This window comes from Arvicola amphibius, chromosome 7, assembly GCF_903992535.2.
Source record: "Arvicola amphibius chromosome 7, mArvAmp1.2, whole genome shotgun sequence".
NCBI classification, from domain to species: Eukaryota; Metazoa; Chordata; class Mammalia; order Rodentia; family Cricetidae; genus Arvicola; species Arvicola amphibius.
Window position 1 is genome coordinate 130,803,319 of NC_052053.1, and position 15,340 is coordinate 130,818,658.

The 15,340-nt window shown below is 41.8% G+C and overlaps 1 protein-coding gene across 2 annotated transcripts in view; it reads right to left on the reverse strand.

Annotated features, from left to right (window-relative positions):
* The window catches only part of Dock4 (dedicator of cytokinesis 4), a 412,188-nt gene that overhangs the window by 61,508 nt on the left and 335,340 nt on the right, over positions 1-15,340 (reverse strand). For both annotated transcript variants that reach the window (XM_038335987.1, XM_038335988.1), the window contains exons 28-30: positions 11,814-11,889; positions 9,431-9,531; positions 9,021-9,079 (exon numbers count right to left, since the gene is read on the reverse strand). In XM_038335987.1, coding sequence (XP_038191915.1) covers positions 9,021-9,079; positions 9,431-9,531; positions 11,814-11,889 — 236 coding nt within the window. The remainder of the gene's footprint in view (positions 1-9,020; positions 9,080-9,430; positions 9,532-11,813; positions 11,890-15,340) is intronic.

Below are 15,340 nucleotides of genomic sequence, written 5' to 3' on the forward strand. Positions count from 1 at the left end.
AGAGGGAGAAGCCAGAGGTGAGCTAGGGAGGAAGCAAGAAAGTAAGACACACAGAAGGAAGGAAAGAAAGGTAAAAAGCCCTGAGACAAATGAAGATAAAGAGAAACAGATTAAATTAAGTTAGAAAAGCAGGCTAGAAACAAGCTAAGCTAAGGCTGGACACCCATAACTAATAATCAGTCTCTGTGTCATGATTTGGGAGCTGGTTAGTGGTTACAGACAGGCTGCTTCACTGGGCTGGGAAATAAGCAGCAGCTGGCCTAATATATGAACAGAAGGTACACCTGGAAACATGGGCAGTAAGTCATATCTGCAAGTGTAGCAGAGGTCAGGGAGAAATTACCAATAGTGACCCAGTTTATATACCATGTGTTTGTGTGGGTGCTTAGTACCACTTTATTTTTCAGAAACATCAATTTGAGGACATGAGAAAGATGTTCTATATTGGGAAAACTGATGATAGGTTATAGTACTTTGGCCTGAAAAATACCAGCCATGGTAATAGGGACAGGAGACAAGATTTAAGGGACATTCTCCTGGCCTAATTAGCTTCAGATGGAGAAAGGACAATGCTCGAAAGCTTCTGCTTGAAGCCCTATTGAGGCATTCTCATGTGCACAATACCCTATCCACTCCCAAAAGTCGGATTCAGGGCTCAGAAGCCTTGCAGAATTGTCATCGATAAATAGGGATTGACATCATCAAATGAATGAGATCATTTAGGGAAAGAACGGGGGTGTGTGTGGGAGATCCTGAATACAGAAGTATAGGACAAGAGGAGGCACCAGCTAAAGGGATGGTGGGCTCGGTATGCTTCTAGACAAGAGAAGGCTTCTGGAAGTCGAGAGGGACTAGAGCACCAAGTGTGGTGACTCACTAACAATTTTAGCCAACTTGCAAGCACTCGCTCCGTGGCAGGCGGGCTCTGGCCGCTCTCCATGAATAATTCCATTCATTTGCCATGACGACTCTAGGCAGTAGGAACTGCCGCCCCCAAAGAGGAAACAAAAATCTTGGGCTCTTAAACAATTTACCTCAAATCCCTTAACTAGGGATTAGGGTGACTAGCATTTGGATCCACCAATCAGGCTGGTTCTAGTTTGAAATGGCTGTCCTATGGACGGAACCAACATAGGCTTTTAGGCTTGGCTGAAGAGTAATATGAAACTAAGTCCAGCTACAAATCAAAAAAAAAAAAAAAAAAACATTGAGGAGGCAAGTATCACAAACCTATCCCTTTGAAATTGAAGTTGCCGGAGGTCGAGGTGAAACCAAAGACAAGACTCACGGGAGAGAGGCATCTGGGCAGCATCCCAGCTTAGCTCCTCATCTGTCATTCCACAGTTAGGTATAACAATCTCCTATATTCTGGCCTCAGGACAAGCACGTATAATATTAGTCTTGCCCCAAACCAGCTTCATCTCTAAGACCAATATGTGGTGATTAAGGAGTTTTCTAGAAGGGGCTTTAAGAAGCAAATATGTTAAGTCTTCAGAAACCATTTTACTACTGAATGGAGACAGTCCTTCTGAGACTAAGGTTAGCACTCAGAGTGAAGAATAGAAAAGACATAGTGAGCCTAGATGATTTCTCTAAACACCCATGCCTAAAGCCAGGTCTACCAGTAGGCTGCCTAGCTATACAAGAGACCATGCATTTCTTAATACAAGGTGAATCTAGGACTTTGGGATTTACTTTGTCAAACACAACCTGTAGATTTCTGATGAACCAGCTAGCATGTGAATATTTGTTCCCTCAAATACCTTGTGAGCAGTATCTTGCCTACTTACTAGAGATCAGAATCACATCAGGAGGAGGTAAGAAGGCAGTAACATCTTAAATTCTGTCAGGATTTCCACTTACCTGAGTGGTTTCCTAGACATAGGCCACTGGTTTGAACTTTCTCCTATCTTGGGGCTGCCTATAAGGCTTCATATCATAAACTTTCTAGCAGTAGTAATAATGCATTTGAGGCTTTCCCAATACTTGCCTCAACTATGGCTAGATGTCCTTACCCTTTCATGTGTCTGGAGGGCCCTACAGGATAGAGATCCTCATGATCTCTACTGTCAACACATAGAAGACTGACATATTTGCCAGGCCCTTCCTTGGGGATCAGGAGCACCACATGGACCTCACGTGGTCAAGGAGTTAACCCTTCATCATAACTGGGAGTCATGTTGATTCTGCCTTCCATACTTCAGTGTGAATTAAAGGGCTTAACCAGGGGCTGGAGAGATGGTGCAGCAGTTACAGGACTCGCTCTTATAGAAGGCGTGTGCTCAGTCCCAGCCCACACATGTGGCCACAGCATCCATAACTCCAGCTCCTGGTGTCTGATGCCTTCTTCTGAACTCCAGAGCACCAGGCATACACATGGAACACATACATACATGCAGGCAAAACACATATACACAAAAATGAAACCAATAAATCTAAAAACAATTGATAGAGTGCTTTAAAAAAGGGCTTTGAGAATAGAAGCCCAGTCCTGGATAAAATCCTTTGTTCTTTGTCCATATGAAAGCCACTTTTTATATCACTGAAGTCACAATACAGCCCCATCTTGCCTCACAGAGATTCCATCAATGGTAACTGTTTTTCCCCGTCTTTATTTTGTTATTAACTAGTTGATGTGTGTGTGTGTGTGTGTGTGTGTGTGTGTGCGCGCGCGCACACATGCACCACATGGGGAGGACAAATGACAACTCCCAAGGGTCTGTTCTCACCTTCACTACTTAAGTCCACCTCACTGGACTCAGGCTCTCAGACCTGGTGGTGGCAGGGGCCTTTACCTGCTGAGCCACCTCCTTTGGTATCTTTAAATATTATAAATAACCCACAATGCATAAAGAAGGAACTTGTAGCTTCTCCTCATGTATTTCTACCTGTATTTCTGACCCAGATGATCCTTTGTCTTTCCAAAAGACTGTTTCGTTTTCCTCAGAGCAGCAAGAATATCTCAAGAGAAACTTTCTTATTGATGTAAATTTGTATATTTTTTCTCTAAAACATGAGTCTCCTAAGATAGAAATGCCTGCACTGTTTCCCTTTTTCTCCTCTACTCTTCTGACAGTCACATTTCAGGCCGGTAGCTAGCAGCCGGAGTTTGCCGTTCCTTTCCTTGGCTATCTCTATCATCAGGGTAGAAAGCAGAATCCGACACAAGCGCTCTTACTGTCATTTGTAAAAGTCGAAATCTACTGTTTATCCAAGCTGTCCTGGCGAGAGAGAAAACAGAGGAGATGGAGGGGACTCCCATGTGCGCATGGCTGGGGAGGCTGGGGAGCCCTAATGCTTCGTGTGTGACGCCCCACCAAGACCCTGCCCAGGACCGGGCTATAGGGCACAAGGTCCAGCTACCTTACTGTCTGAGTAATTCTCATCAGCCCTGGGCTACCTCCACACTATACAGACACCAAATAGATGCACAGCTTCTGGGTATGTGTGCGGGGGAGGGGTGCAAGCCAGGGAGGGAATGCAACCTAACTCATATTTCAGCCTGCACAGATAGTTCTCTCCTGGTGAGTTAGCAGAAGGCAATTGAGAGCCACTGTGGTGTTGATTTTGTTTTTTGTTTTTTCTTCATGTTTTACAATGTATTTATTTGTTAATTAATTTTGTTGTGTTGCTAGGAATTAAATCCAGGACCCTATAGATGCTAAGCAAACATTGTGCCAATTGAGCTACAAGCTCTGGCCTAGAACCCTCTCTTTAAATTCATGCCTATTTGTATAGTTTCCTTGACTTTATGTCCCACATTTATTCAGTTCAGATATTAGAGAGGTATTGAGTTATCTTACCCTTGTACATTCTGCAAACTTCATTTTTAATCTTCCTTGAGTCTGCCATTCGCTGACCTCTAAAGTGGAGCTCACCCCTACTACACACTTACTCATTTATCACTATTTGATTGGGTGTTTTTGAGTCTCCTTTAAAATATATCTACCATTTTATAACCAAATTTTCTTCTTTTTAAAATATTTCAATGTACTCACAAGACAGAGACAAGTTAAGTCAAACCTCACATGAAAACCATCCAGCCTCTGTCGGACCTCACATGAGAACCGTCCACCTTGTATCACAACTGGAATTTTCACTAATTTGTGTTCTAACATCCTGCATAACTTTTTTCTCTAGAGAATTTTAAAGCAAGCCTGAAATATATCATCTCACGACTGCACCAATCAGAAAGCGTCATTAGTAGACATGACACTTTATGAATGTGGAGTCACAATGCCTTAATCATGGTAACACATTCAAACATTAATTTCTTAGATTAACTAAAAACAGAACTAATCTTCAAACTTCCCTGTGGTCTTGAGCATGCGTTTTACAGCTTCCATTTTGGCTACAGTTCAAACAAGGCTCACAGACTACATTCTAGAGCTGTATCTTTCTTCAGATAGTGGAGAAGTCAGAGAGCAGCCACACTTGGGTACTGATAATGCAGTAAAGCCTCAGGGTAGCCTTATCGCTGAAAACACACTTTGGGAGTACAGAGCATGCGCAAACCCAGTCAAATCCCCAAACAAACCCCTCCCGAATCAGCAGAACAGAATGTAGGGGCATGTACAGCAGCGACTTCACTTCATTTAACCAATCCCCATATTCCGGAGGGTTTGTGTGTCCCCCACACCTAGCTGTCAGCCACACGGTCTCATCTGAGGTGTCTGGGGTGCCTTATACTTGGGCTGCAGGGGTTCTGTGCTTAAGTAAAGGGGCAGCCTGCTAGGGAAGTCCAGTCATTCTACAGTGGGTACAGGATGCTTTGTTTGCATATGTGGAATACGTGCCCACCGTGTTAAGTAAGGATGGGAATTTATCTAAAAATAGAAAGTAAAACTTTGCAGCAAATCGAAGGCCACCTGCGCAGCCAGCTGGCAAGGATGACCCCCACACAGATCACATCACTCTTTCAAGGGCACACACAACGTGGACAAAATTTGGAGGGTAATGTATAACTTCCCCCTCCATTGACAGAACAAAATTTCATTTCTTTAATTTAGAAAATAAAGATATGGAAAAATAACACATTTAAGAATAGGTGTTCACTTATCTCCAGCTGGTCCTCATTTTTCAAAAATAACTTATCAAAACCACAATGCAAAGTGGCTACACACCCACTAGACGTGTAGAAGTTGGAACCTTCGTGTTCTGTTGATGATATATGAACCAGGACAAAACTATGTAAGCAGCATATGTCAGTTCCCCCCAGTATGAAGAATACGATTAGGACAAGATCCGGCAATTTTGCTTCTGAGCATCAACCCCTGAGAAGAGAAAGCAGGATCTCAAAGCCCTGGATGCCATGTTCACAAAAGCATAGCCCCCAGGAGCCCAAGGCGGGAGCTGTCCACGTATCCAAGGACAGAGGCATGGAGAAGGCCGATGCAGCACACGGCCACAGCAAAACACCACCTTCCCTCCAAAGGCGACCAAGTTCTCAGTCCTACATGAAACATGGGTAAAGTGGGCGGCAGGAAGACAGAGGCTGAACTGTCTCACACACGTGACGTAACGCGCGTAAAACACTCAGAAGGCTGGGGTGGGGGGTGATGGAAGTTTTGGTTTAGTGATCTTTTTTTTTTTTTATTAGCCTACAAAGAGTTAGCTTTGAATACTGTGTTTTTCAAACAAAAAAAAAATTGTTTGACTCCCCACTTCCTTCCCCTCCTCTTCCTTTCCTTGTGCCCTCCCCGCCCCAGGACCTCCTTTGCCACGGTAACTCGGTGTTCTAAGACAGGAGGTCTGGAAATAGATGGTGGAGGTTACAGTTGACTGGCAATGTGAGCGTACTTCATATTATTCAACACTGAAAAATAGTTAAGTGCAAATTTATGAGAATTTTCCCACAACTAAAAACACCTGCAAACATATATTAGGTTTTAATTAAGTCATGAGGACACTGCATCGAATGGGCCACAGGAGCCAGAGCCTGCAGCACAAGTGCAAAGTCTCACTGTCAGAGCCTGACCCTGCTCTGCGGGAACCTGCTCTCTGCGCCCGGTTTACATGCTAGGTCCACAGACGACAAAGCCCGCTTCTGTTTCCTTGTTCCCGTCAGACTCCCCCAATTCTGCATCTGTAGCATAAATTGGCAGAGCCACCGATCTGCTCTTGTTAAGGTCGAACTGACCGCTTTCAAACCCCGCTTGCTCAAACGCTCCAAGAGAAAGAGGCTAAAGGAAAAGAAATCTGAATTCATGGTGGGCTTACTATGCACTAGGTTTTAACATTCTCTATGTAAATGTCATTAAAAAGCACATTTAACGCTATAAATTGTTATGCGATTTTAGAATGATAAAAGTATTTTTACAAGCACACACTGAATGTCTACTTGTCGAATAGCTGTGGTAGAAGGTGACACTGGGAGGAAGGACGGTGGTACACACCTCTAATCTCAACACTCAGGCAATCGAGGCAGGACAATTGTGATTACGGGCTAGCCTGGGTTACACAGAGAGACTTTCTTAAACACAAAGAAGTCAGAGACAAAACCAAAATCAAAATGCAGTGATTAGTCTTGGTCATTAACTTTATTAAACTGAGAGATGCCTAAGACATGATTGGGGAAGCACACCTCTGGGGACATCTTTCTCTAGAGATGACAAACAGGGAAAGACTTGTGGGAGTGGGAAGCATCACACCCTAGGTCAGGGACATCCCTCATGGTAAGTAGCTGTGTTCCCTCCTTTGTTGTCTTTGCCCAGAAGATTATTCCTAGCACAATCTAGCTCTGTTAGGAAACAGTCATTATTCTCAACAGACAAACCCCCATCGTTATGTGAGTAAAGGAGTTGGCAGGGAGAAGGGTAGGCTAGCCCAGGAGGATCCTCTTTTCTGCTGCTTGGCTCCCATGAGGTGAGCAGCTTTTCTCTACCATACCCTTCCAGCATGATGTTCTCTCTCACCTCAGTTCTGAAGCAGTGAAGCTGACCAGTGCTGGAGGACAGCCTCTGAAAGGAGAGCTAGAGCATGTCTGTTCTCCTGGAAGTTATTTCTGTCAGGCATTTGTGAGACATGAAATTCTAAGCTGTCCTAAAGGTGAAACGTTGCTAACACATAAAACTAGGGATATAATGACCAGATCCGCAATATTAATTTGTGTTTAAGCAGCCCAATCACCAAGTTCCAGGTGCCTTGGAAATCAAGTCCCCCTCAGTCTCACGGCAGAGTGGAAAACCCTTTAAAATATGGGCAATGTTAAGACATCCCTGTAGGAAAATGATACAGAAAAGAAAGAATAAAGTTTTAGATTCTATACATGAGCTACACACATCATGATGGGGATTTGTGTGTTGAAAACAACTGTTTCCTGACAGACCTAGACTACACTCGAGACAGTCTTCAGGGCCAGCACGGCAAAGGGGGAGATAGTGCCGCTTAAGGCAACATTCTTCTGTCTGTGGGCAGCTTCTTAAGAAGCACCTGGAAAAATCAGCTTGCTATCCTCCGCCCAGAGATTTCAGGGTCTACAGGGGAGACAGAGAATTTGCATTTCTCACAAGGTTCCAGGGAGATGAACACTAGTTGGAATTTTACTTTTGACCCCGCTGCTCTAATGAATGCTGTTATAGGATGATTGTATGGCAGAGATTTTCAACAGAAATATTTTAACATCCTCCCAGGAGAGGGAGAACTACTTTTGCTATGTCATAAAGAGTAACACAGAGCAGCTTATGAGATACGCCTGTTTTATTAAGTAGACTAAGAGACTCGAGCCTAAATGGATGGCCATCCCAGGCTGGGTGAAGTCACATATACAGCAATGCTCAGAGAAAATCATGGTGCTCACTCCTCTAGTAAGCCAACCATGTCTGATACGATTTCCAAATAGGCTCTGGAAAGAACCTCACCAGCCACCATATTTGGGGAAGCAACCAGTACAGCACTCAACCGGGACGCCACAAGGCTCAGCAGAAGGGCTTTAGAGGAAACAAGACAGACACAGCTGAGCACGGACACTGAGCAGACGACTCTCAAGCCAAGGCATTTTGTGTGTTTTTCAGCCAGACCTAGGGACAGATCATGATTTATCCTACTGGCCTTTCATCACTGGCTCTTATTTTCCAGATGCTAACTTGTCTTATTTTTCTGAGATCACCAGCAAACATGTATGAATAACAAAGCTCTCCAAATTGTGGTGCATATTTGAGGGACATATGAATTCTGGGCAAAAATCACTCCGGAACAAGAAAACACATCCTGCTATTTCTAAGTTGTGCCTCAGTGAGGCCAAAAAAAGAATGAACTCTCAGATCATTACATAGTCACATGTCAATCACTTGAATAAATTTCAGGGGATTCAAATGCAGTAACAGTTAATGATACAAAAAACTTGCAAAAGTAATATGCCAAATTAAATGTTATGAATCTCCAAAAAGAGAGCTTATGCCAATGAAATTCAGAACAGTTTATTTTCCAAATATTATTCTTTTTGTGCAGGGAGATCTATGCCAGCAATTTGCTGGGATAATACGCTTTCTACATTGTGGCAGATTAACACAATTGGATCTAACGGTCTCTTAGCAACTGCAGGTGCACTTAAAGGCCTTTAGTGAGACTCTTTATGATTCAGGTCAATGCAGGAAAAGGGTTTTACATGATGATGCCAGAGACAATCTTTCACAAAGTTTAATCCAAATTTGTGATGATTCATAGCTTCCTTTCAGAATTCTAAAAGTTTCATGTTGTTACAGTTCCAAATTCTGAAAGGTTACCTCATTGCTAGAGAATGTTCTCAGAACTGGTCGATAATAAGGGAAGACACAAAGGTGTTGTGATGCTTCCCAACTAGACACCAGTGTAAAGAATCAACCTCGCTCAGTGCCACAGTGTCCATTCCTGGAGATGGCATTTTGTGAGTGAGAGAGAATTTCATCCACAGGTACTGAAAATCTCTTGACTGATTGACGCATTGGCTTTCAAACACTGCCATTGCTGAGCCAGTGTGCTATGGACATGTGACAGTCAGGAGAGGAGCTCTGCCATGCAGGCCTTCACTTTCCATCACTTACCTAGGTTTTGCCACATGCTAAAAATTTCACAGCCCATGGTGACCCGCATATCACCGTACCTGAAACAGAAAATCAACACTGTTGTAATTTCCAGAACAAAGTACTTGTATTTCGCTAGGATATAATATGTCCTTCTGAATTAAAGGCAAGACATTTGAATTATAGATGTCTAGTGAACATGTCTTAATGACCCTAAATAAAATATCCACATAAACTTATAACTTCTGGTTTCGATAATAATTTTGAATCCTGGATACCCCTCAAGTATGATTAAGTTCAAAAATATTGAAATTCCTCTGGAAACCCTGCTCTAATGAATGCTCCACTACTTGTCGTTTCCAGTGATGGCATTGTGACCCATGAATGATGGACCATCTTTAAAAGGCCATACATCCTTCATTGGTACTTACTTTTCTAGCACCTTCTTTTTTTTAGAAGGTGTGAACATCTCCAATTGCAGACACAACTGGTTTATGAAAATGACAGCAAGGTAAAAGTAGGAATCCCAGATCTAAAAGAAGAACACGATATTTAAATTCTGTTGTGCTAGAGAAACATGGCACATGAGTTGATGCAGTTGCTGACATTTGCTTCCGAAGCAGGAAAGGGATGGGAGAGAAGCCAGAGTCAACTGTGTCCCAGTCAGTGCTGGCTACCAAAGCGCGGTGTTTGTGTGGAGTCATTATGCCATAGTTGCTGCTATTACATAACACACAATTGACATTTTCTACACAAAGTAATAAATTTAAAGAAATACTCTTTGTTGGGGAATATTATTTTAAGGTGTGTGACTTCTGTTTATGCTGCATTTGTTTAACTCTGTGAAGCTGTGTTACTGTGCTCGTCTGAAACACTTGATGGTCTAAATAAAGAGTTGAACAGCCAATAGCAAGGCAGGTGCAAGGAGAGGTGGGGCTTGCATGCAGAGAGTATAAATAAAAGGAGAAATGAGGAAGAGGATGAGCAAGAGAACAAGGAGAGGGGGACACCAGGGGCCAGATACACAGCAAGCCATGGAGAAGTAAGTAAAGAAAGGTATACAAAAATAGAGGAAGACAAAAGCCCAGAGGCAAAAGGTAGTCAGGATAATTTTAGCTAAGAAAAGATGGCAAGAAATAAGCCAAGCTAAGGCCAGGCATTCATAATTAAGAATAAGCCTTTGTGTGTGATTTATTTGGGAGCTGGCTGGTGGGTTCCCAAAAAGTCAAGAGTAAAACATTGCATAACTCTCTCTTTAGATATTGCTTAAAATCGGAGCTCAGTGGTGTAGCTGAAGGATCGATGTCTTGTTTTGCAGACAATACTCTGGCTGTCTCCACACAGCCTTAGGTACTTCATTTCTGTGTGGATTAGTATTCGGAGCTTCTTTTGATGGAGAACTTGGAAAACCTGCATCTGTATCTCTGGAAATGCTGATCGCTTTAAATTCACATTGTATTTTAAAATTCCCTATCCAGACAAATTTTGACTCATAAATTTTCTTATGCCAAATAAAGAATCAGAAAGACATTAGAATAAAATTTCCAGAAATAAACAGCAAAAACCATGTAGGACATATGGAATGAAACTATGTCTCCAGTGATGTCATGTCAAAAGAAATCTAACTATGAGAAATAGGACAAAGGATATCTGTCATATGTATAGAGGTCTCACAAATAAAACTGGGATGTGATTGAAACCCTCAAACAAAAAATTCCACTGAAAACATTTTTAAAAGAGTGATGGAGTACCCTGGCACTGAAGTTGAAGGTCACCTGGCATGGGTGCTGGGAACAGAACTTGGCTGGGAGCAGCAAACACTCTTAACTATTGCAACCCTTAGAGTCTAGCCCCTCCCTGAACAACATTCATTTGAATATAGGCACATGGCAATATTAAATTTTGCAAGAATGTACACTTTAAGGATAATTTACAAGGAGAAAGTAGTGAAGGAAAAAAATAGCAAAAATCAGATGACTGAAGATGTATTTTTTTGTTTTTCAAATAGCAAATGGCAATGGGTAGACGGAGGTGTTTGCAGAGCTGTGCTGAGATGTCACCTGTGTCACGGACAGAACGCAGTGACTTTTCACAGTCAGGCCTCCTCTGTTCTGTGGATGTTGTGGTTTTTGTTTGTTTGATCAAGCCCAGGTTTACTTCATGCACGTCAGGCAAGCGTGCTTCAAATTTTTATTGCATTTGTGCTTTCTGTATTTTCTAGTTGTCAGATAATGAGTTCTCACTAAATGTTTAATGTTAAATATGTTATTAAAAAAACAACAGGAAACAAAGATAACAAAACAGAACCACTGTTGAGAAAGGAAGCCACAGCAGGCACTTCTGTCTACACTGTCATTAGCTTGCTATAAAAAGGTGTGTGGGGAGGTAATGCAGAATAGGCGAACATGCCGGAATATCACCAGTCGTATTTCTGAGGGATCAAGACTCCTGCCCAGAAGAATCACACTAAGGTTTCAGAGTTTTCATAATTCACTCCCCAAACTCAAAGCTAGGACAGTGTTAATTTTGAAATTTTTTCTTTATTAACTCAAAATATAATAAAAATCTAAAACTCTAAAATAACTACACTGGAACCACACAAAAGAATACAATAATTGAAATTTATGGTAAGAGGTACGACTGACTCCCATCAGGCTGATAGGCATTACAACATGTCTGCAAATATAATAAAAAGTATTCTAACATTACACACAGTTGAAACTATATTCTCCTGAACACAAATGAAGCACCTCTCTAAAACACAGCACAGATCTCACACAGCCTAAGCCAGACAGTCATGGGCTGGATACTGACCTTATACTCAAAGTTCTCATTTAAGAAGTTCTTTCGGAGTGCATCTGAGAGGTACAGGACTGTTGTGATGATAACACTAGTGATAAAAAAGAATACACTAGAGCTGAAATTTCACATCAGTGAAAATCAGTTAGTAGACAAGAATAAAGTACATTTAAAAGAAAATGTCCTCCAGTAAGCATGTGGATTCAAAAAGAAACTCAAACACAGAAAAAAAATCTATTAGGCAGTTTCTTCACAAAATGATATACAGGAATATTTACAAACTCAAATAATTCAGATGTAAATATACTCATATATTGGTGGTTTATAACACTTTAAAATTAATTTCCAAATAGAGCAAAATCACTTAATGTAAACATCACATTCTGTATTTGATTACCATGAGTGACCAAGGGCCTAAAGGTGTAGTGCACAGATAAGGAGACAGGATGTATCTCCCCTTTAATAGAAGCCTTCACTCTGTTCTTTCCCATGTAAGGTGCTAGAGGGCACAGAAGGACTATGGGAGGTGGAGTCACACAGGAGACCAGATGAGCACTAAGGAGACAATTCCTGTCCAAGTGTCTATAATCCCTGTGTACCAGAGGGTCACAGCAACTCAAAGACAGAGGCGTCTCCCTCGGGCAAAACATGGGGACAGCCCTATGTTCTTAGCTAAGCATGCCACACCTATATGCAGCTATATTTATCTTGCTTGGGATATTAAGAAAGAATCATTTGGTGAGTATTCTCATCTAGTACTAAACAGAGTGCAGGTGGCTGTAGAAGTATGTAGCATATGGCAACTGATAATTCAGGTCTTGACCCACGGGATGAATAATTATATGATAAAGATAAACCGGTCAAACAAGGCTTACAGGACCACTGACTCTGAGAACCGGTTGCCTATATCCGTGATTTCCCTCATGTGCCACTTTCTTTCTCCCTAAGTGATGTGGGAGAGTCTTCTGTTTGAGTTGATTTCATTGGCTAATAAAGAAACTGCCTGGCCCATTTGATAGACTGCCCCTTAGGTGGGTGGAGTAGATAGAACAGGAAGAAGGAAGTGAGGTAGATGGCTCAGTCAGATGCCACACCTCTCCTAAATTAGGCAGACCGCCATGCCTCTCCTTAGAGAGAGAGATGCAATGAAGCTCCAGCCCAAGATGGACGTGGACTAGAAACTAAACGGTAAGGCACCACTTTGTGGTGCTACACAGATTATTAGAAATGGGTTAAAGCAAGATGTGAGAATTAGACAATAAGAGGCTAGAAATAATGGGCCAGGCAGTATTTAAAAGAATACAATTTGTGTGTTGTTATTTCGGGGTATAAGCTAGCCAGTGGCCGGGAGCGGGGCGGTGGGAAGCCGGCCCACAGCTAATCACTACAGAATGGCGCCCACGTGGATAACTGGATCCACAGAAAGCTTGAGAAAGCCTGGGGAAGAATAGAGTAAAGCATGTTTTCTTGATAGCAGCAATTTCTCGGGTCTGCTCTGATTGCTAGAGGTTATCAAGCGCTCTCATCTAAGAGAGGCTTCCTGACTCAGCTTTAGCTGCAAAACATTGCAGCTCTTTTAAGAGGTCCTGCCATGAAACTTAAATGCTGTTGATAAAAGCTGACTGCATGCTTGTTTGTTTTCAGCTGTAGCAGGAAAAAAGTTGTGCTGTTTTAAAATGCCAGCTTTCTGGGCCGTCCTGCCAGGGCAAACTCTGACTCTTTCAAGCAGGCTGTCCTGAGTATCGAGCTTTTGATTGTTGTTTAACACTGTTGTAGCTTGCTTGCTGGCAGGGACCTTGAACTGCCACAGAATTGTGGTGGTAAAAATGGCTATAGCTGGTACCTCTGCCATGAGGCTGGAAAGCTAAGGAATGGGCTGGATCTAGCCGCCAAAGTCACGGCGTTAATTCTACCCATATTGCTTGGTAAATTAAAGACTCATGTAGTCAGAAAAAGAGAGATATACAGTAAAAGAAAGATTCAAAGTCGAAGAAAACGTCAAAATGGTTTACAATGTGTTGAAAATATATGCAGGCTAAAGGTTAAAGTTCTTAAAATTAAAAAAGAAAAAAGGAAGTAGCTAGGGTGTGGTGGTACACACCTTTAAACCCAACACTTGGGAGGCAAGGTAAATTGACCTCTGAGACTTCAAGGGGCAGAGGTAGATTGACCTCTGTGACTTCAAGGTGTGGTAGCATACACCTTTAATCCCAATGCCTGGGAGGCAGAGACAGACAGATCTCTGTGAGTTCAAGGTGTTGTAGCACACACCTTTAATCCCAGGCTGAGGCAAGTGGATCTCTGTGAGTTCAAGGACAGTCTGATCTAAAGAGTTATTCCAGGACAAAGATATACAGAGAACCTGTCTCAAAAAATAAAAGCAAAAATAAACGAAATAGAGGTTAAAATAAAGCCACACAAAGATGGAAAATACACAGAGAATCTTGATACTGTATACTATTATGCTCTCTTTGAATTGTTTGAATGCTGAGGAAGAAGCAACAGCTGCTAAAAGATATTTGTTTATAAATGCTGCTGAACTAATCCAAGATATATACCTTGAAAATACCTTGACTTCAGGATTTAGATCTAAGGATATGATACTTTGGAAAAGAGATTCTTCTTTTGTTTTTACAGAAAATGAGACCCTATGGATTGCTTCTTTCCCAATATGGTATGATAGACCACACCCTCCTGAAAGGTTGCTATGAATACCCTCAAAAAATCACTTCGCTCAACCGATGACTAAGATGAACCTGGCACACAGGTTACATTATGAAAGATCTGATTAACAGCGTCCCCATTCAGCAGGAAGCAGTTTGGAGAGAAATAACTGCGCCCATATTCCCAAATACTGTTTATAAATGTTCTTTTACATTTAAAGGGGGATATGATATGGAGATGAATAATTTGCATTGATATGGATTTTGCTTTAGTGATTTAAATTTAAGGTCAATTTTGTTATATGTATATGTATTTCTAATAGTGATTAAGGTATTGTGATTGTGTAGTTCATTTAAAAATGTAATGTATATAGGTTGTTAATGGATAGTCATCAATAATAGTCAAACTTGTAGTCATGTTAGTTAGATTTTCTAGATATACATAGATATATTTCAGATAGGCATTCTTCATATCTTTCAAAGACTACAGAATATCGCATTTTAGATGTTTTAATAACTTAAGGTTTTTCATGACAATGAGACACGTCTGCCTCTGGCAGCACCAGCTACTTCAAGAGGATGATGGGCATCGAAGAGGCTACTTATGGAGTTTGATAGCCATTGGGCAAGAAACTGCTCTTGCTTGGACTGTTGCATAAACTGAACACAGAGAACCCACAGAGAGGACTGCTGAACTTGCCTAAATGTGAGATGATTCTTTGGGGTTCCTGACTCATGAAAGAGTCTGCGAGACATTCTGCAGGACACAGCAGATACTGACTGAACTGCCTTTGAAATTTCCTGCTTCATGGAAACGTCTGCTGGAAACTATGGGCCTGTAGGCTGAAGATGGATGCCCCAAAGGTACAGAGGAACTTT